The 19,589-nt window shown below is 41.0% G+C and overlaps 1 protein-coding gene across 1 annotated transcript; it reads right to left on the bottom strand.

Annotated features, from left to right (window-relative positions):
* Positions 1–11,528: 11,528 nt before the first annotated feature.
* LOC122835938 (cyclin-dependent kinase inhibitor 1C-like) lies at positions 11,529–13,339 on the bottom strand. Its single transcript, XM_044125440.1, has 3 exons — positions 12,630–13,339; positions 12,420–12,510; positions 11,529–11,953 (listed from the first exon to the last, which is right to left on the bottom strand). The coding sequence occupies exons 1-2, from the start codon at positions 13,189–13,191 to the stop codon at positions 12,422–12,424; spliced, it is 651 nt and encodes a 216-aa protein (XP_043981375.1). The 5' UTR covers positions 13,192–13,339; the 3' UTR covers positions 11,529–11,953; positions 12,420–12,421.
* Positions 13,340–19,589: the final 6,250 nt, after the last annotated feature.

Genomic DNA, 19,589 nt, shown 5'->3' with positions numbered 1-19,589 from the left:
CATATTTAAGACGACACAAGGTCTGTAGTGAGAAGGCAGACTAAGTCAATTTTTAACCATATTGTCACAACGTAAAGATAGTTTTACCAAATATATATAAAAAAAAAAACATTTTCTTTTAAAAGTTCCATACTGCTACTTTAATGCCTCTTCGTTTTGTCAGAAGAGTTAAACTTCCAGCAAAGTACCACTAGAAGGACGTGGAGGGATATCTGAAAGAGTTGGTCCAATACATTCAATTTATGCAACTAAACTCAAAAGATAAACTTCTAAACTTGAGGAAAACAATGATAGTAAAAAAAAGAGAGAAGAATCTCTCTCTTATTGTTCTGCTACTTAGCTAATAGAAAGAATATTGTAGCTAACAAAAAACAGAAAAAATGTAGTTTCTAGTACAGGGGTGGGCAACTCCAGGCCTCGAGGGCCGGTCTCCTGCAACTTTTAGATTTGTCTCTACTTCAACACACCCGAATCAAATAATGAGGTCATTAGCAGGACTCTGGAGAACTTGACTGCATTTAGGAGATGATTCAGCTGTTGGATTCAAGTGTGTTTATTGAATCCAGGACCAGGGAAACATGTAAGAGTTGCAGGACACCGGCCCTCGAGGACCAGGATTGCCCACCCCTGTTCTAGTAGATTGTTTTCTACAGTGTATTTTAACATCTGAATTCAATTCATGTTTTCACTTTTAACTTGTAGAAACTTAAAACTCTTTTCACAAAAGTGACTCTTTTTTTTATTTTGCCCGGCAAAATAACATTTTCCAAACTGAACTTAAATAAGAGTGAATGATGAATAGTTATGTAACTTTCCATCCCAAAGAATCAAATCTTCTGTATCTCTTCAAAAGTCCCTTTTAATATAATCCCGACTGCATGCTGGCAGTCTGGAAATGAAGCCTCTGACTCGTATTTGAGTCACATCTGACCTGCAATTGTAATGTCTCTATGTCTTCACCGTTCTCATCCAACAACTCCTCTACTCCGATATCCTTGCATAAACTTTTACAAGCGTGTTTGAGTGTGCACTAGCACACGTGCGAATGCTTCTGCAGGAATTAGCGCCGGTACGTGCCTCAGCGGGCTTTTCCCTGCTGTGTAATTGCCCCCGGTGAATCGGCCCACTGGCACTGCCCCACGTCAAAAAAAAAAAAAGAAGAAGAAGAAAGATGTTGCTAATCCGCCGGGTCAAGCAGCCAACTATGAGCGAATTTAACCCCCCGGACCGCAGCCACAAATTAGGAAGGTCTGACGAGACCCTGAGGCATTCTGGGTATTGTTGTTGACTGCCAGCAGGTTTTCAAAAGAGAAGCCACAGAAAGGTGAAGATTAATAGCTGCCTGATGACCTTGGAGTACAGTTATAAATCTATATTGCCATCACTTCCTGTCATGAAAGATTTGACGTCGTTAAGTCCAGGACTCTATCACCGCCCGCGCAGCTTTCTGGTAGACAGTCCAGTTGAAGGACCTCGGTGTTTCTGATTGCAAGAAGGATGACTCCAAAATCTGCCTCTCCTGGCTGCGGTCTGATGAATGATGCGCCTTTGTGGAGGCTGCCGTGGCCGGACCTTTTCATCCCGACCAGGAGAGCAAGTGCGGGGCATGAATAGCATTAGTCCGAGTCAGTGCACACATAGCGGTGTAGCCAGCCCTGAAAGCTCGGCCTGCTGGCCCTCCTCCCTCAAGTTTTATGAGCCAAGATGATTGAGGGAGGCGAAAACTTTCCTGCCAATGGAGGAGAGCAGCGGGGACGGAGAGGCGTCACCGAGACGGATGGATGGACGGATAAAGGGAAGATAGCAGCCGCTCACCAGAAGACTCTCGTCCCGCGGAAGAATTGACGTGAAGGGGAACAGGTTTGCGGCGGAGGAGCTGAAAAGGATCCGAACAAAAGGAGGGAGGTTGGAAGAATGGTGGCGGAGGACTCGGGCTGTCAGGACTGGCGCTGGGACGGAGTTAGATCTCATTTCTCATTGTGTCATCACCCTATCTGCGTCCACTCCGTTCTTCTCTACGAACAATTGAACGGCCACAATGGGACAGGCTTCTTCCTGGGGAGCTGCATATGTTCCTCCGGCTCTAAAGCCGCAGCACTCGCTGCAGTTTTTGATTGCTACAGTATGCGTGAAACCGCTGTAGGTGTTTCACATTTTGCTGGTCTGAACCTGGAACATCGTCGATCGCAGACCATAGTCAACACTAAATCATCTTCAGTCAGCCTCTGCAACACCTTCAGTAACCACTCAATCTGCATTTTGTCAAGCCACAACCACAAAATATTTGGGGGATTGTATGTAGCGCATAACTAGGAATATAAAGGCAACCTATACATTGTTTCAAATGGTCAATATTTGGTAGAACCTACTGATGCAATTACAGCTGTACATCCTTTGGGAAACGTCTCTACTCCCTTTACACATCTAGAACCTGATGTTTTTCTCAGATACTTCCTTGCAGAGTAGCCCAAGGTAAGACAGACTGAGTGGAGAGCATCTATGAACACCAATTCTTCAATGTTGCCACAGATTCTCAAATAGATTTAGGTATATACTTTGACTTTCATGAAGTCTCATCATCTTAAAACACTCAATCTACTCCCTGCTTGTGTCATCGGGGTTGATGTCTTAATCAGAAGTGAACTAGACTTTAGATTTATGGCCAAACCCAACCATCAAGCAAATAATCTTGCAAATTTCAGATCTGGTTTGGGTTGAGCCCAGGCTTCTTTTTGTGAAACCTTTCAATGCAAACGCCACATAAAGTGGCACAACATAATGTTGAGTTCATCTAAATAAGGAAGTTGGCATCTTACCCTGTTGAGGAAAGAAAGAAAGTGGAGGGAGAAGTTCATTAGACTATAAAAAGTAGACACAGTGCACTCAGCCCCTCCCTGCTCCGCTCCTATCAATCACACATCCCAGATGATTTGCTCTTGACTCGGCCCGTCATTTCAACGGGCGACAAAATTGAGCTGGAAGACATTAACGTAAACAGAGGGACTTGACAAGTTAAAAACAAAAGCAGTAAAATTTTATTTAAAATCATATGGCGGGTTTACTTCAGGCTCGAGGTTGTTAAAAAAGTTAAATAGTCGGCTGGGTCAGGTTGGATTTTTTTTAGGTCCAATCTAAAATAACAAATGTGACACTGTGAGCTCAGGAATCCACAAAGTTTACCAATGAAGTGTGACTTTTTCAAATCATGTGTGCCAAATTTAAAACATCCCGTGATGCAGACTTTTTCTTTTTCCTCTGTTTTGTTGTATGAACGGTTTGCCAGGTGTGGATGGACAATTAGACTTCCTGTCACATCCTGTATATAAAGCCCAGCATTAAGCTAATATGACAAAGACGTAGCTAATACCATTAACAGTGTGTCTGGCAGGAGAGCCGGTGCTGCATTGTGCCAGCTGAATCTCTGTCATGGCTTACAGCGACACTCTACAGGGGAAATGAATGAGCCATTGGTAATGTTATTAGTTACACCTGCTTTTCCCTCAACAACAACAACAAAAAAAAAAATTTACGTTTTTCAGCTCGACGGAACAAAGAGGCCCGAGTCTGTCGGGGAGCCCCATTACAAAAAGCAACTTCTACGAAGTCACACGAACAGAACCGCTATGAATATCTATCGTCGCTCCTGGATATTTCGGGGGCTTTGCCCCGAGGAATGAAGATAATGGAGGTCTTCGCTTTTTTGGCGCCAGGCGGTGTTGACCTTGTCACCTTTTTGGGAGGGGGTAAAAATAAGAGCGGCTCCAAGAGAATGGAAATCTCTTGATTGGAAAGACTTAAAAATGTTTCACTTTAATTCAGTGGGCTGCCAAATGTTATTTTGGCTTAATAACAAGGGAAATGAAAGCATTCTTTTTGTAGTTCTTATTGTTATTATGATGTCTATGGGGAAAAAGTTGAAAGAAGAGAAAAATGTCAAAGGGAATTTCTTTTTTGGGAAAAAATGCTGATGTTGAATAAAAACACTTAAATCAGTTAAATCCTGATTTATTATTAAACCTTTTTTTTTTTAATTGCACAAACATGGATGATGATACTTTTACAAAACAATTTCAGAAGCGTAATGGAAATCCCCAGTCATTTTAAATTACTTTACGCTGTAAACGAGTCTCTGCTGTATTTCGCAGTGTTTCCGTAGTTTCAGAAAAACTGAAAATAAACACATTTTTACATCGTTACATGCTAGGTTATCCTTAAGATCATTTTGTTTGATCTGGTTTGTCCGTTGGGTAAAATAATAATAATAATCATAAGACAAAAGAGAGATTTTGCGTATGACTTGAATGTTTCAATTAAAAGTTAGACATATTTAGTGATTCGAAGGATCTATGCCTGTTTAATAAGCTTAAAAATGTTCCCTGAAAAATTTGTTCATTGGCAATAATTGCCTAAAGTTAGCAAGTCGTTCTTCAAGACTGACTTTGTTACTAATCCAATTATACAGATTTAATTTCTTAACCATAAATGTGACGTTGCTCTGACATACATATATTAGCCCTTAGTGCTGGACACTGGACTCAATTAATCGAGCTAACGGGCAATTAAACCAGCATTTTCATTTATATTCAAATCAAATCAATTTCTTAGAATGTGTTAACAAAATAAGTGGCTAGAATAATAAGAATTTGACAATTATTTATTGTGATATTTAGAAACCAGTATACTATATGGAAATTTTGAGAATTTTAATATGCTCCAAAATTAGGGGTAAAAATAAATGTTGCTTCATATTATGACACACTGAAGCGTTCAACGGTAAGAGGGAATGACTTTAGGTGTTTTACCTTGTTGTAATGAGATTTAGATGAAGTTAAAACCAAAATATGTTCTCGTTTAAACAAGAAGGGTTGTAAAAGCAAAACAGCAACACCCCACAGGAGTTTTGAGTGTCATCTAAGAACTGGGAGAGTAAAAAGACGGAAAGTCAGAGGAGCCCTTTTTTTTAACAAGTGCCAGTCAGTCACAGGAACTTGTTTTAGTATCTGGTTATAATGAGAAACTTTCTCATTAAAATGAGTTCTGCATCTCGTTGTAACAAGACACTGAGAGTTTCTCATCACGAGACGTTGCTCCTGGATTTATTTCTTAACCAAATCTGGCAGGTAAATGCTTCCACACAAACAGGCTACTGATTTTTATATGCATTATCAAAAAAGAATTATCTTGCCTATAAAACATTAGCCATTAAAGTTATTTAAGTTATTAAGGTATAAATTCGACAATGGTAACTGGTATTGGTTTGGTCAGCCATTAGCTGTCCTCTTTGGTCGTGTGTGGTTCACACCAAGTTTTGTTTAGGCTAATTTCTCCAAATTTGTTCCATTTTAACTAAACATGTAAACTTAGTGTAAATAAAGAAATGTTTTAAGATGATTGCGAAAGATTTTGAGGAGTGTAACTGTTTATCCAGCTTAAGTTTAGCAACACCGCTAATGCTAAAAAGTCAAACCTGCTAGCAAATGGAGCTTCTCAGTTGTGCCGTTTTAAGTGCATCTTATCTGTGGTTGTCAGTTTGCACACCAACTTGGGAGAAGCTTTAAAACGTTTGTATCTATCTTTTAGCCATTCAGCAACAATGCTAATGATTTCCAGCTAGCTGGAAGAGCTAGTCGTTCTTCTCAGCATTGAGCGAAATATTCCTAAAGAACGTGAAGTGACGAAAAATGTTCAAAGAAAGGTTTACATGCCACGTTGTTACAGTAAATTTGAAAGTTTCAGATTATTACAATTCAAAAACTCTTGAACAGTTTAAGTCAAAAGGTTTATTACTGTTTCAAGATAGTTATACGTTTTATATGCAGTTTTTGATTATTTTTAATTTGGGTCAGGGGAAACGGATGAAAGAAACACTCAAGGTACTAGTTTGATACGATTTTACTGCATTGTAAAATAGGGTACAACTGCATCCTTATTAATTAGGTGGTTTTGTTATTGAGAAACCTGAGCATGTAGGTTTTGAATGCGTATTAAGGAAGATGATATTGTAGTTTTGAACGTTTAAATGCCCTGTTTATTAAATAGCTTGATTCATAAAATCATAACAGAAAAACAAAGTGTAAATAGCAGCAGGAGCCAGACTAATCAATTCACAAACCAAATGAAGTAATCACATTCATCTTAGTACTTTTATAAAGATTGGGAACGCAAATAATTTCTGCTAGTATATATTTAGTAAAATTGATCCAAAGTAAATATATTCAAATTCTTGCACCAATTTTGCTAGTAAAAGTTTTGTGTTATTGAAGTGTCTCCACACCCCACAGAGTCGCCATTCGCTTCATCACCTCAACCAAACTTTGTAAAACATCTCGAAACAATCTCAGTTTTTTGTTGTCTGTATTTTTTCTTTCTCCCCGTGCAACATTAAATCTGATCCCCCTGATGCGTAGGGAGAGCAAAGCGAATTAGAGGTCGAAGCGGCGGCGTGATTCTCCCCCCTCCTTCCTTTCTCTACCTCCTTCCTCCTCCAACCGAGACCAAAGTGGAGATGCGGGGTGCAGGGGGGAGGGGCGAAGCAGGGAGGGGTCGGAGATGCAGAAAGAAGATATTTTGAAAAGCTGCCACGAGTTCCCTGTCACACCGCCTCCTGCGTGGATTGAGCCGTGCTCTTTGTTATCCACAGGCATGAATACTGAGTGGATGTAAAGAGAGGAAAAAAAGCCAAAGAGAGAGAGAGAGAGACAGAGAGGAAAGAAAAGAGAAAACGCTGGCCTCGCGTCTGCATCTGGTGGCCGTAACTAGAATTAACTTGACCTGCAGATTCTCTGCAGTAATTTCCCTCATTGTGGGAAAACGTTAAACTTTGCACACACGGTTGATTGCTCTGTTTGGACTAATCTGCGTTCATTCGTGCCATACGAGATAATGTTCCTCTGAGATGAGGTAAAAGTACTCCAGGATTTTGATCTAAGCGTTGCTGGTGGATGCTAACGACTGCTTTTCTTTGTTCGTTTAGTGAACTGCCTAATGGCTGCTGTTGTTCTGTTTTCGTGCACACAACCTATTATTGTAGTCGACTGTTTATAAAAGAGGTGAAGCTTTTATAAACATTCCTTACATAATTCCTCAGTTTCATGATTTGTTTGCGTCATTATTTTTGATGAGTCTGCAAATATATCAACTCTCGCTTCTTTGCAAACTTGATTCATTCACATTCACAAGGAGACAGGTGTCTAACAAGCTGACGAACCCCCACCATCACCAAAACACACACACACGCCAACACACACGCATAATGCTCACACACACTCGCGTAGGAGTATGTAAACTTCCAGCAGGATTAAATAAAGGATTATTTTGGGATTATTTTGGAATGTCCTCCAATAGTCTGAGTTAATTGAACTGTTTAGTCCTTACTTTGCAGTTTTAATAAATAAGTATCTGCTTGAATAAGCATCAAACAGGCCTTGCAGACTTTTTTCTTTCAGGAAAAACAACAAATCCTCGGTTTGCTCCATAGAAAGTCACTTAACTCGACTAATTTCTGATTTTTCCTCTCTCTTTTTTTCTTTTTTTTCTTTTACAGCTGCACACCTGTTTAATCGTTGAACTCGGTTCTTCGTCTAAACTTTAAAGCATATTTAGCCCTGAATTACCCGCAGCGCGTCGTTTGAACTTTACAAGTCCCTCTTTTTCCACCTGTTTCGGCCTGGAGCCCCAAAGCACAGCCAGGCGTGCATTATTCAGGTTCCCGTGTGCCACTCAAATACTCAAAATTAAATGTGGATTTTTTTTTTTTTTTTTTGGTGGTTATTTTTTTAAGAGTTGGAAGGGGTAAGAAAGGGGGGTCAGGGAGCTTTAACTCGGTGACAAAGCCTCATTTGCAGGTCAATGCGATGGCACACTCGCCTCTCCTCTCCATCCAGCTCTCCTTTGTTCCCAGTCGCCTGCGCCGATGCCAGATGGTCATGGAAAATGCTAATTCTCCCTCACACACACACACACACACACACACGCACGCACACACCCACCCCAGCCCCTTACCCCTGCTTTGGTCGATTTTCCTCCTCTCCATATTTAATTGCAGTCTTCTGCAGATCGTCCTGGTAATTACGTGTTTCGAGTAGAAAAATCGGTTTTGTTTTTTTGTGGGGTTTTTTTTTTTTAGTCGCTACATTTGCACAAAACCCGAACGCTCAAACGTCCCGTGCGACGTGTGGCTTTTAATATTTGAAGCCGTCGGTCGGCTCCACTTGACTTTGCGTGTACGGTCAGGACTTTCACCTGTGTTCAAACAAAATGCGCTTCAGCATGTTTATTGTCAGCTTTGATCTGAAGGGAGGTTTGACTTTTCTTTTTATTTTGATTATAAAATTTAAAAACAAAAGCTCAAAACTCTCTTCCGTCCTGCTGGACTTTCACAGCATCAGATTTATTCTAAGCTCAAATAACCAAAAAGTCACCCTTGCTGTGTACGATTGTGCAAATATAAATGCCTAGTTAAGGTGTTACTCAGGTGTTCCTGCTCTTCTGAAAAAAACATTTTCCACTTAACATATATTCTTGCAGGAGAGGAGGGGAAAGCATTTAAATAAGTGCGTAAAAATATCATCATTTTGCCGATGACGTTGTGATGTAAGCCAAAGGTCGTACAGGGGGCCCTGCGGGGCCCATGAGACTGATTCTCCCCGTCAGCAGCTGCTAGTACAATGATGACCCATTGTCGAAGACATGTTTAATGAGCTCTGCATGTTCGCTGTCATCTCTTTCCTTTATGTCCATCATACTCTCATCATGCGCTCGCTGAATTAAGTTATAATGGTCCGACGGGCCTTTGTGGAGCTAATTTAGAACCGCAAGGCTCCGTGCGTGCGAAGCGGTCCGAAAACAAAACAACGGTCTCGACCGCGGCCCTCTCAAAGACGGCCGGGGCCCTACAAATGTATTTCTGTTCGGCTTAAAGAAGAGCTTAGCAAGTTATTTTTCAGGCCTTAACCTGTGAACCTTCCCAGAATGGCTCAAACTCGAACCCTTCTCGGCAAATGAGAGCGCCTTAAAGGTCCTATTTACTGGGACAAATTTTATATAGTTACACAGCTGCAGGGACAAATAGGGGAAGATGACCTGTTTAGCACCATGGAGGGGCATGAAGGGAGGAGTCGGGTGGGGCTGTGCGGGGAACTGAATCCGCCTGAATGTGTCCAGTCTCCAACACAGCGGAGACTTCATTAAAGTAACACATAAACAGCTGTTGTCTTTAACATGTAAACTATTGGGGATCCAAAACTGAGCTGAATGCGCCCTCGGCTCCCCCACAGGCATATGGGCGTTAATTAGCTGGATATAGCCATAGATTAATTATAATATTTTTTCTTTGCCCATCGGTATCAATGGAGGAGCCAGACAAAGTGTGCTTTGTTCTCTGACGCAGGACATTCTGTGGCTGGACTGAATGGGTCTTGGCTATGTCTACATGGATTTGCCATATGGCAACAAAAAGGAAAGAATGGAGCCAGAGAGCGCTTTGTGTTGGAAATCAGAACAAGCTCCCCGTCGCAGCTTACGGCGGACAAAGTCACCATCAAAAAGTCTCCGTTTCCATCCAAACATTTGTGTCATCCAGTCATGGGAGGGCCAGGAGGCGGGGTGGGGGACTGGAGAAAAATTATGAAATATAGCCCCATGTTCGCTTTGTGGGTATTGACGGGCGGCCATGCATGGATATAGCCATGGATGCATGCATGCGAGGGCCCCACGTTTGGCTTCTTTCAATTAAGGGTAAACTTGCAAGTATGACCTGTTGAATGGTTTGTTTCAATAGACGAGCACCATTACAAAGACTAGTAGTTTTCTTTTTGCACTTTCTGGCAGGTGGCCTCCACGCCCGGTGCATCCACGGCGGGGTAAACAGAGTGCGAGTGGGTCCTTTGGAGGGCCTTGTCGAGTGCGGGTTGGATGTGTGTGTGTGTGTGTGTGTGTTTGGGGATGGGGGCGGTGGGTGGGTCTTCGCGGCGGACAAAGCGGGGATCCAAAGGCAGCTGCTGCTTCTTTACAAGGGGCGAAAGGGCCTTTAAATCTGAGCCTATATCCCGCAGCTGCCATTAGGGGTTGCTGCGTCTGAATGCGGGTTTCCCCCGGCAAAGGGTCTTTGGGTTCGTGTGAAGCGGATCCACGCAGACAGAAAGTGGCCGCGTCGCTGTGGGGGCATTTGATATCTATATCTGCGGTGGTGACGGAGAGCCGAAGGATCCGACTAAACACGGAGCGGTCGCACTTTCCGCACGCGCTTCAGGCGGAGATGCTGGTCCTTTCACTCCTTCACAAATTGTCTGGCGGTTTGGGGGCGTGTGGACCTTTTTCCACGCCCAAATAGCCTGGTCAGTTTGTACCTGCAGGGGTTTGTTCTGTTCTGGTTTTTGGCAACCAAAGGTGTGAAGCCACCGATGAAATGGGGTTTTATGAATTAAATATTTAAAATGTACAAGAAGAAGATCTAGAGAGTTATTTTAGAGTGACCAGGTTCCAGAGTCGGCTGTTTTATTACAGTTTACTGGCTGTAAGTGTAAGTAGGGTTGATATATATACAAAGTCTTCAGAAAATAGCAACTAATTAACAGGCATATGAATTTAGCATTTAATAGCCATTTAGTGGCAAAATGAATTAAAGTACCCAAGAACGTAGAAAAGTTATTAAAGTAAATTTTTTAAAGTAGATAAGCAGTAAATGGTGACATGTTTAGGGCATGTAAAAACCCTGTAGAGACTTTAAAAAAAACAAAAATGAGCACTTACCTTCATCATTTATTCAAAAATTAGTACTAATGCATTATTAGTACAGTATTTTCTGAACAGGAATTCAGAAATTATAGTTACATTAGGAAGTTTTTCAAGGCTAATTATCTCAAATCATTAAAGTACTTCAACACAAAGACAGGAAGGTTGAGATTGGTATGAAATGGCAACATGTTCAGAAAATACGTTATTAATTTATAGGATTTGCTCGTTTTAATTAGACTGCGGCTTTCCTATTGAAACACGAAGCAGAACATACGCATTTTTCAAAAGAAAACTACCGAATGCTTTGTCTACAGGGAAGCCTGAATTGATCCAGAGCCAACCAGGCACAAAACACAAACGCTCTTAAAGGTTTAATTTGAAGATGTTTTATTTCCCTCTTTTTTCTTTTTCTTTTTTCGTCAAAAAAATTACTTAGGGCACTTGTATGAAAAAAAATAAAACACACACCATATAACAAAGAAATTTAGGTTTTTTTTTAAGGCTTAACAACTATTGGGAAGCTACAAGATTGCAAAACACCACAATATCTTTAAAAAAAAAACAGCAAATAAAATAAAATAGAAAATTGGCAACAGACTAAAATCAGCAAGGCATTTGACAAATAAAGAGAAACATAAATAACTTATAAGTTAGAATAAACTTAACATATATACATTTACAGGGGAAAAACACAAAGACTAGAAATAAACAAACGCTACTGTCTCTATAAAGCTGTACACTTTTGGCCAGTGTAGAAGATTTTTTTTTTTTCTCTAGGATTGCACAGATGTTAAAACATTTAACACTGTCGAGTGGCTGTATGCAAAAGCAACAATGAATGCTACATTTGTACTGGATACAAGTAATCCAAACGAAACTTTTCTCCCTTTTATTTTCCTTTTCTTTCTTCTCGTTTTAGTTTGTTTTTTCGTTTTTTTCCTTCTTCCACCCACCCGCCCCTTTGAGTTCCCAAACCGTTCAGTCCTGAGAGGAGCTGCGGGCGGTGTCGAGGCTTCGCTCCGCCGGGGCTCACCGAGGTGAGAGCCGGCGGAATGGCGGGGCTCCCCGCTTCTTTGTCCCCGTTTCTCTTCCTCCCGTTTCTCCGGCGGCTCTCGGTCCGTAGGAATCCTCAAAAACGCGCAGGGAAGTAGTGCAAAAAAAAAAAAAAAAAAAAAAGTGTATATGAAGAAGAAGAATGGGGGCGGGGGGGAAACGCCACCTAAGGAGGAAATAAAAAAATAGATATGGTTCAGTTTTTTCGACGAACTTAAAAAGCATTTCGTTTCACGAGAAAAGCGGCGAGTCAGCTTTCCACGGAAAGAAGAAGAGTGACGACAGCAGCAGCGAGGCGTCACCCCTTCTTAGCGCAGCGTTTTCCCGCCACATTGTGACGTACGCATCCCCCCTCCCAGCTCGCTGGTGTTACTACAGCTACTACTATCACTATAGCTGCTCCTGTGATTTCACCACCAGCTCTCTCTCCCTCCCCCATCCCCCACGGCCACTCAGCCAGCCGAGATAACGCTGTCTGGCTCAATCACTTGCAACCACATTATTACAGAATTGATCACAAATGACTACCTATGTGCTACGCTGTCACAATTTGAAGAATTATGAGGAGAAGAAGAAGAAGAAAAAAGCGTAATTGCTGTTAATTATGTGGGGAATTAAATGAATGTTCTTACGTTCAACGGATCCTCTTTCGCGGAGTTTGTTCCAACGAGATGGGAGACTTGGGAAGTCTGTCGGCAGCCTTCTTTCGTTTCACGAAGAAGTCTGTGTGAAAGAAATTATAATATACATAAGTCACAATATATACATTTATCTGAAATTAAAGCGGCTTCTCTGGGTTGTTGTTGTTTTTTCCTAGTCGATTAAGAAGCCTCTGTTACTACCTGTGATGTGCGTGTTGTTGTCATCAGCAGCAGCAGCCGACCTCTTGCACCGAACACGGGGAGCCTGTCTGCGAGTCCCTGAGATCCCTGTGACCGGCCGGTTCTCCTGATTCACCTCCGCCGGGGTCGGGGAGCTGCTTTCCCCGTCGCCGCCGACGACGCTGCGGTCGCTCTCCGGTACCGCTAAGCGCTCCATTACATCCCCGTCGGAGCTCTCCGACATAACGGAATCCGAGGAGGGCGTCTGCTTCACGGGCGTCGCCGGGACGCGCGTCCTGCCGCTCTGCACTGATTCCCGATAAAACGCCGCCGTCCTCTCCGCGGGCATCTCTTCCCACTCGTAGTCCCCTTCCAGCGGGCTGTTGTCCTCGAAATTAAAGTTCCATCTCTGCTGGTCCCGTTCGGAAATCTCCCGCAGCTTGGCTTTCACATCCCGACTCAGCTCGTCGTGATCCACCGGCCCGAAAAGACTGCGGCACACGCCGGTGCGCCTTTGGAGAGGGAAGGTCCTGCGGGCCACCAGCCTCTCCAGCGCACTGCTCGATAACTGGACGTGGGACATCTCCGAAAAGAAGATCCAGGTGTTGGTTTAGTTGTTGTTGTGTCGTTGCCCTGGAAGTGCGTGTCTGCCTGCCCCCTCGTAGCTCAGTTTAAATGTACCTCGGTGCCGTACGCCTCACAATTTATAACCTCCCAACGTGTCACGTAGGTCCAGGACTTCCTTCATTGGCTGACCGAAACTCCAACCCTCCCCGAATACGCACACAAACCCTCACCGCTATGTCCTCCCTCCGACTCTCCCGTTGTTAAATCCATTTCTTTTCACGCATCAGTGACTCGTGTGTCCGAATTTTTGACATTTCCAGAGTTCGAAAAAAGGCCAATACAATTCCTGTTTAATAATTTAATCTCAATCGACCTGAAGATGTTAGATGCAACTATAGTTACATCTATCTTATGAATTGTTTGCTTCTGGACAGCCTCAAACACACCTGCAGGTTATGTCCCGTGTCAGTGTCCACGCACAAGGGCCCCTTATCTTTCAGTCCTTCAGCAAACAATGAGCGCTTTGGATCGCGTTCCCCAGTCAGTCTGCAGAGATGTTGCACACAGATGCAACCTTTGCCGCAGCTCTAATACACCAGGTCAAACAATGCAGTATCAGGGGAAGAAAGATTCTAATCTTATCAATAAAACGTTTAAGTCTAAAATCTCTACAGCTGCTGTTTTACGCATATGTGAAGGTACTGTATTATTTATTTATTTATTTATTTATTTATTTATTTATTTATTTATTTATTTATTTATTTATTTATTTATTTATTTATTTATTGCCTTATTTTAACTTATTTAATTTTTTTTAATGAAGAAGAAGAAGAAGCTTGTGTTAACTCTGCCTGCACATTGCAGAGTCTCTCGGGTCCGAGCAGAGAAAACGGACAACGCCTTTGCAAGGAGAGACGGATGCACAGCGACCCTTAGTGGTAAGCAAATGGTACTGCAGATTGAGCAAATAAAGCAACTTTGAAAAATTAATTTGTAGACACTTTTCCTTGTGCGTATTTCTTCCTTCTTTTTTGTCACACCTGTATGTTTCAGAACATCATACCTTTTCAAAGACAATATGAGATTTAACACAAAAGGCCATTGTCAAACAGGGATTTAATTTATTAGTTGAAACAAGTAACCAATCTGACATGATATACAAAAAGTAGCATAATCGTTATTTAATTATGATTGAACACATTGTTTTTGAGAAGCTGAGTTCTATGTCACTAGACACACCTAAGCCGAATTATTGCCATTCTCACAAAACCAAGAAATAACTTGCATAGAGCTTGTCCAGTACCATAGATACACTCCCTGATCTAAAAACAGCTGCAGAACAAGTAAGTCACTGACATCTATCAGTCTGGATTGGATTACAAAGTCATTTTTTGGGTTTTCTCAATCAAGTCAACCACATTGTAAACAGTCATCCAAATATGGAGCGAGAGTGGCCATCTTACCAAAATTAAGTGTGTGTCCCAAAGTAAACATCTAAAGAACTGCAGACCTCACTTGCCTTCAGTTTTACAATGCAACTCTCAGAAAGAGAGAATGTGAAAGAATGGGACCCAGGAGAGAGTTTTGTGACAAAAGCCAATAAAGAGTTAAAGGAACACAAAGACAAGTCTTGCATTGCAAAAAAAAATATGACATGATGGTGTGATGATTAAGGCTGCTTTAGGATCTGAACAACTTGAAATAGCTGAATTATCGTCTCTTACGGAAAATCCTGACGAAAAATATGTTATAGCTCAGGGCAATGATCATAAACTTAATGAACTGAACTTTCCTAGAAGTCTGCCTCAAAATGGCTAAAAACCTTGAGTAAAAGTTTTGGAGTGGCCTATTCCAGAAACTAGTTAGTACGTTCAAAGTTAAATCCCAATGAGATGTGGTATGGCCTTAAACAAACAGGCAGAGCGTAATTTTTACATAAAGTAGATTAACCAGATTCTAAACCTGATCTCAGGACTTTTATGGCAGGTTTGAGTGAGAAGATAAAAGGCCGGAGCTGAGTTTTATTTTCTGTTTTGTTGAAACACACAGCAGTGGGAGATGTCACTCGCATCACACGGTGACGTCATATGACAAGACTTCCTGCTTGTCACTACGCGTTATGGCTTCCATGTGAGTGTCATCAGAGTCACATGCATGGAGACAAGTAACATAAAGAGAAATCTCCTTGTGAGGAGACTTAGCAGCGCTCACTGCTCAGCAACAGCTCAGCTGAGTCGTCATCATGTGACGGTTTATAACTGTGGGCAGGTGATGCAGTTTGAGACATTCTCTTAATGCTAAATAGTACAGCTCTCCGATTGTCGTGGTTAAGAGAACTAATGAGTTCCTGTAAATTATTTATGGTAAAACATTGTGCCTTGCAAAAGATGTAATACTGCTTGATGTTTTCCACTATAAATCTCAATGTGTTTTCTTCTACTTTTAATTTTCAGATCAGTATAAAGTAGAATATAATTGTGAAGTCAAAGGAACATTATGTATGTATTTAGCATTTTGTTGTTGTTGTTTTTTTTTTTACAAACATAATTCTTAAAAAGTGAATGTGAATTTGTGTGCATCCCACACCAAAAACCATCTCACAGAGCACTGTTCAAGCCATCATCTTAAAATGGTGGCACAACTATTAGTCTGACCCAGTGGTGTCAAACTCCAGTCGTCTAGGGCCGGTTCCTGCAGCGTTTTAGATCTCTCTCTGCATCGACATACCTGGCTCTGCTAGCGAGGCAATTTCACCATTTAATTCAAGTGTGGCAAGAGTACATCCATTGTTGAAAGAAACTTTATAATCTAGGGTACACACCAAACAACTGTTATTATCTTCTGTTCACAAGATAACAATATTGCTTTGGTCAGTTTTGCTGGTTTAAAAGTATTTATAAATAATTTGCTTGGCTGGGCAATATTCAACTTTTCTGGCTTGCATGCAAATTGTCATGTTTGATGGAAACCAAAGGCAACTCACTGACAGCACCCACACAGTCAAACGTGACAGTGGCTGCATCATGCTGTGAGGATGTCTTTCTTTAAAGCAAATCAAATGATAGAACAAAACGGCCAAATCGAAAATCTAAACGGAAATCCAAACATTCTGGAACGTCACATTGTGGCTCAAGTGCTCCCCCTAATGGCTGTTAGGTCAAACAACAAGAAGCTTAATCTTTCCCTACTGAGAACAGTGTATCATCCATCCAACGTGGTAACTTCATCTCTCTTGTTAGTCTGGTAGGTTTTTATCTATAAAGTAGGCAGCATAAGCTATATCGTAGATAACTCAAGCTGATCTTTGTTTCTCACAACTTCTTTGGTTTTAAGTTGGTTACTGATTGGCTTAATGAGGTGGGAGGACAGCACCTTGGTTCCCCAGGCAAGGCTGTCTACAAGAGATACTATCAGCAGTAAAAATGCAAAGAGAAAGTCTGCACTCATTATGTTTCAAAGAAGGGGGGGTGGGGGGAGTCGTGATTTTGGTGTTTTCACCAAAGCAACAGGTGCAGTCGGTCTGGAGTTCTGCTGTGATCACTGACTTCTTTATGCCGGGTGTGATTCTTTCATCTTGAAAGCACACACATGCTTGAACTTAAGGCTGCTTAACTGGCTCTTTGAAATAAGTGGAAACAACCAGAGTTCTTCGTTCTGGCCGAAAACAGCCTGGAGGCAGAGGGAGTTTCAGGCAGAATGCTGATGGATGAGGTGGGCAGTGACCAGCAACAGGTCGGGTTGTGTTCATTTGAACCGAGTGTGCCTGTCGAATGTGAGGCCTAAAACCAGTGTTTTAGATTTGTTGAAGGGAAACAAAAGATAATGTGCGCACAATTTCGAGGGTAAAGTTAGCAGGAGCGGTGCTTTTGGCGAAACACTTCCAATTTTAGTTTAAGTCAGAACACGTGACATGTCTTCAAAAATGAAGGCCTTTGTCCCTGAGTGCATTTTGCAAGGCTTTTTGTGTTGCTTTTGAAGTCATGGCTTCCTCCTCTCTGAGTGATACTTGCATGTAATGTATGAACAGATGAGTGTGGCACCTTCATGCACCTGTGAACTCTTCCCAAAGATGAACCAGACTTGTGCCAGTCCATGATTCTTGTCTTCGCTTTCAGACATTTACAATGCAATGGCAACATCAGCTTGGTTTTTCCAATTGTTTTAAAGGCATTGTAATCTTGGTGTAAAGCTCTGTACTTTTGGCTCTATTTTTACCCCGTATTCTGGGGATTAGTGAATGAATTAGTGTGACATAATGAGAAAGAATTTTTTTTAAATGATTGGATGACATTTTATAAAGTCTATACCTTCAAGTCAGGTTATTGCTTATTTTGGGATCTGTAGTTTTCATTGCGTTTCACGTGAGCTTTCCTGTTTCGTCTGGCTTGGGTGCTGCTGTTTCAATCTTGTGAACACGTAACAGGTCATTTCTTGGGTGATGTTTGTCATCCCCACCCCAGACATAGACCGTTCACCTGGACAAACTGAGCCCTTTGATGTTTTAGACGCTGTGCAGGCAGGAGTGCTGAGCATTGCAGGAGGTAAACAAATGGAAAATTGCTGACAAAAAGCCTGCAGCCGATTGTGAAACCTAAAATAAACCCAAAAACTTGCACTTTCTGCATGCTGCTTGTAAGTTTAAAGCAGACATGTAACATACTCGGATGAGCCAGTTGCCAAATTTATTGCACTTCTCCAAATTATGTACACAAACAACCATTCATTAGGCATGCTCAGCATTATTAATTCATTTCAGTAGGCTGCGTAAAATTCCAGAAAGATGGTCAAGTTTTAGCTCTTGAATGTCGTTACACTGTAATTCCTTTTCAAAGTGCACACAATCCTTCAGTTTGTTCTGTGGAGGCCTGATAGCATTGTTCACTCCACTCTCTGAAAGTGGAAACGGCATTTTCATTTTGGGCCATGTCAAAAATCTGAATGCTCTTAAAGGGCCAGCTGTGCCAGAATATACTGATAAAACCCATTAAATTGTACAAAATATTAATAAACAGCTGGTCCTCTGGGGTTTTGTGGTTGCTTTAGTGTTTTTGTTTCTTTGTAATCAAAATTAAAGATTTTGCGGTGCCAATTTAGAAACGTTTGTAAGGATTTATTCTATTTTTTTGTTTTTTTAGAATATTTGTGCTAATGTGTGATGTTAAATGTGACTTTTTATTTCTCACCATATAAATTATGGACTATAACTTGACATCCAGTAAGGCTGAGACAGCAGTCACTTAAGCTCAATGTTTTTGACCAATTTTGAGAAAATTGGCAGTTAAAACCGAAAAGAAATGTGGAGATTTGTCGATTTTGTGTGAATTTTGTAGATTTGTGGAAAAACTGTAAGGACTTATTGATGTAATTTGGAGTCGAAAAGGCCATATGTATTGCTCTGTTTGAACAATGTTGTATGTTGTGTATCAGAGGTTTAAATTTATTTTGACAGAGAAACAATAAATACCTATCTTAATAGAAATATTACTGTTGTTTCTGAAGGCAAACTATGAGAAAATCCTCCAACTCTTTAGTTATTCATTTACCTTTCACAACTGAGGCTCTGTGAATAAAAATGTTTAATCTACAGAGGTTTACAAGATAATGTCTACCCAGTGTTCCTCTTGGCCTGAAAGGAGTTTTGGCAACCACATAAATGCTTTTCATTTTAATCTTTAACTTTTGTTCTCATGAGCTTATCAAAGCTGGGAATAAGTAAAAACATAAAATAAAAAGGAAACAAAGTCACCAAATTTAAAGTACCTTTTAAAAACTAATCATTCCTCCTGACTGAATACATTTTGTCAGATTACTTCCACAATTGCCAACGTATTTTATTGATATTTTAGTTGCGCTTTCATTTTATAAAGGAAAAATTCTGAAAAGTTATGCCAGGATTTTCATAAATTTTTTTGCTCTTTGTTCTTTGCCAAATAGCATATTTGTTGTCCTGATTGAAGGTCAAACTTTTACTTAATGTGCTCGACACATGAAGAAGTTTTTTTTTTTGTTTTTGTTTTTTTATGTTTTATGGAAACAAATGAAGAGGGAAAGTTTTATACATTAAATGTGAAGTTAAAATAAAATCACGACAGTTAAATACAGATATATTTTCGTAATAAATATATTCAGTGTTTGTTTTAATAACAGCTCAAGTAAATAAGTAGATTAATTTTTTTTGTTGCGTGTTTATTTCTAAAGGAGGCGGATATGACGTTATGCAAATTATCCAATTACAGCCATGCTAATAGCTTGTAGCAAAACGCCGGCTTAAAGCGCCTGTTTTTAAACTGAAGCTCAGACTAAGCACAGTCCTGCTCAGCTCTTTGTACCGTGGCTGAATGTTAGTTACTCACAGACCGATAATACTGAAAAGTAAATGTTCCTCAGAAAAGCGAGGTTATACTGCACAGGCAA

The sequence above is a fragment of the Gambusia affinis genome, linkage group LG08 (genome assembly GCF_019740435.1).
Source record: "Gambusia affinis linkage group LG08, SWU_Gaff_1.0, whole genome shotgun sequence".
NCBI classification, from domain to species: Eukaryota; Metazoa; Chordata; class Actinopteri; order Cyprinodontiformes; family Poeciliidae; genus Gambusia; species Gambusia affinis.
The sequence above is the reverse complement of the archived record's forward strand: the minus strand, read 5'-3'. Positions and strand labels throughout refer to the sequence as shown.

What these genes read in the sequence shown, in the direction of transcription:
- LOC122835938 (XM_044125440.1), bottom strand. Translation starts at nt 13,191, where the DNA reads ATGTCCCACGTCCAGTTATCGAGCAGTGCGCTGGAGAGGCTGGTGGCC. An exon ending in CAACAACACGCACATCACAG is followed by an intron (nt 12,511 to 12,629) that starts GTAGTAACAGAG and finishes TCTTTCACACAG; the next exon opens with ACTTCTTCGTGAAACGAAAG.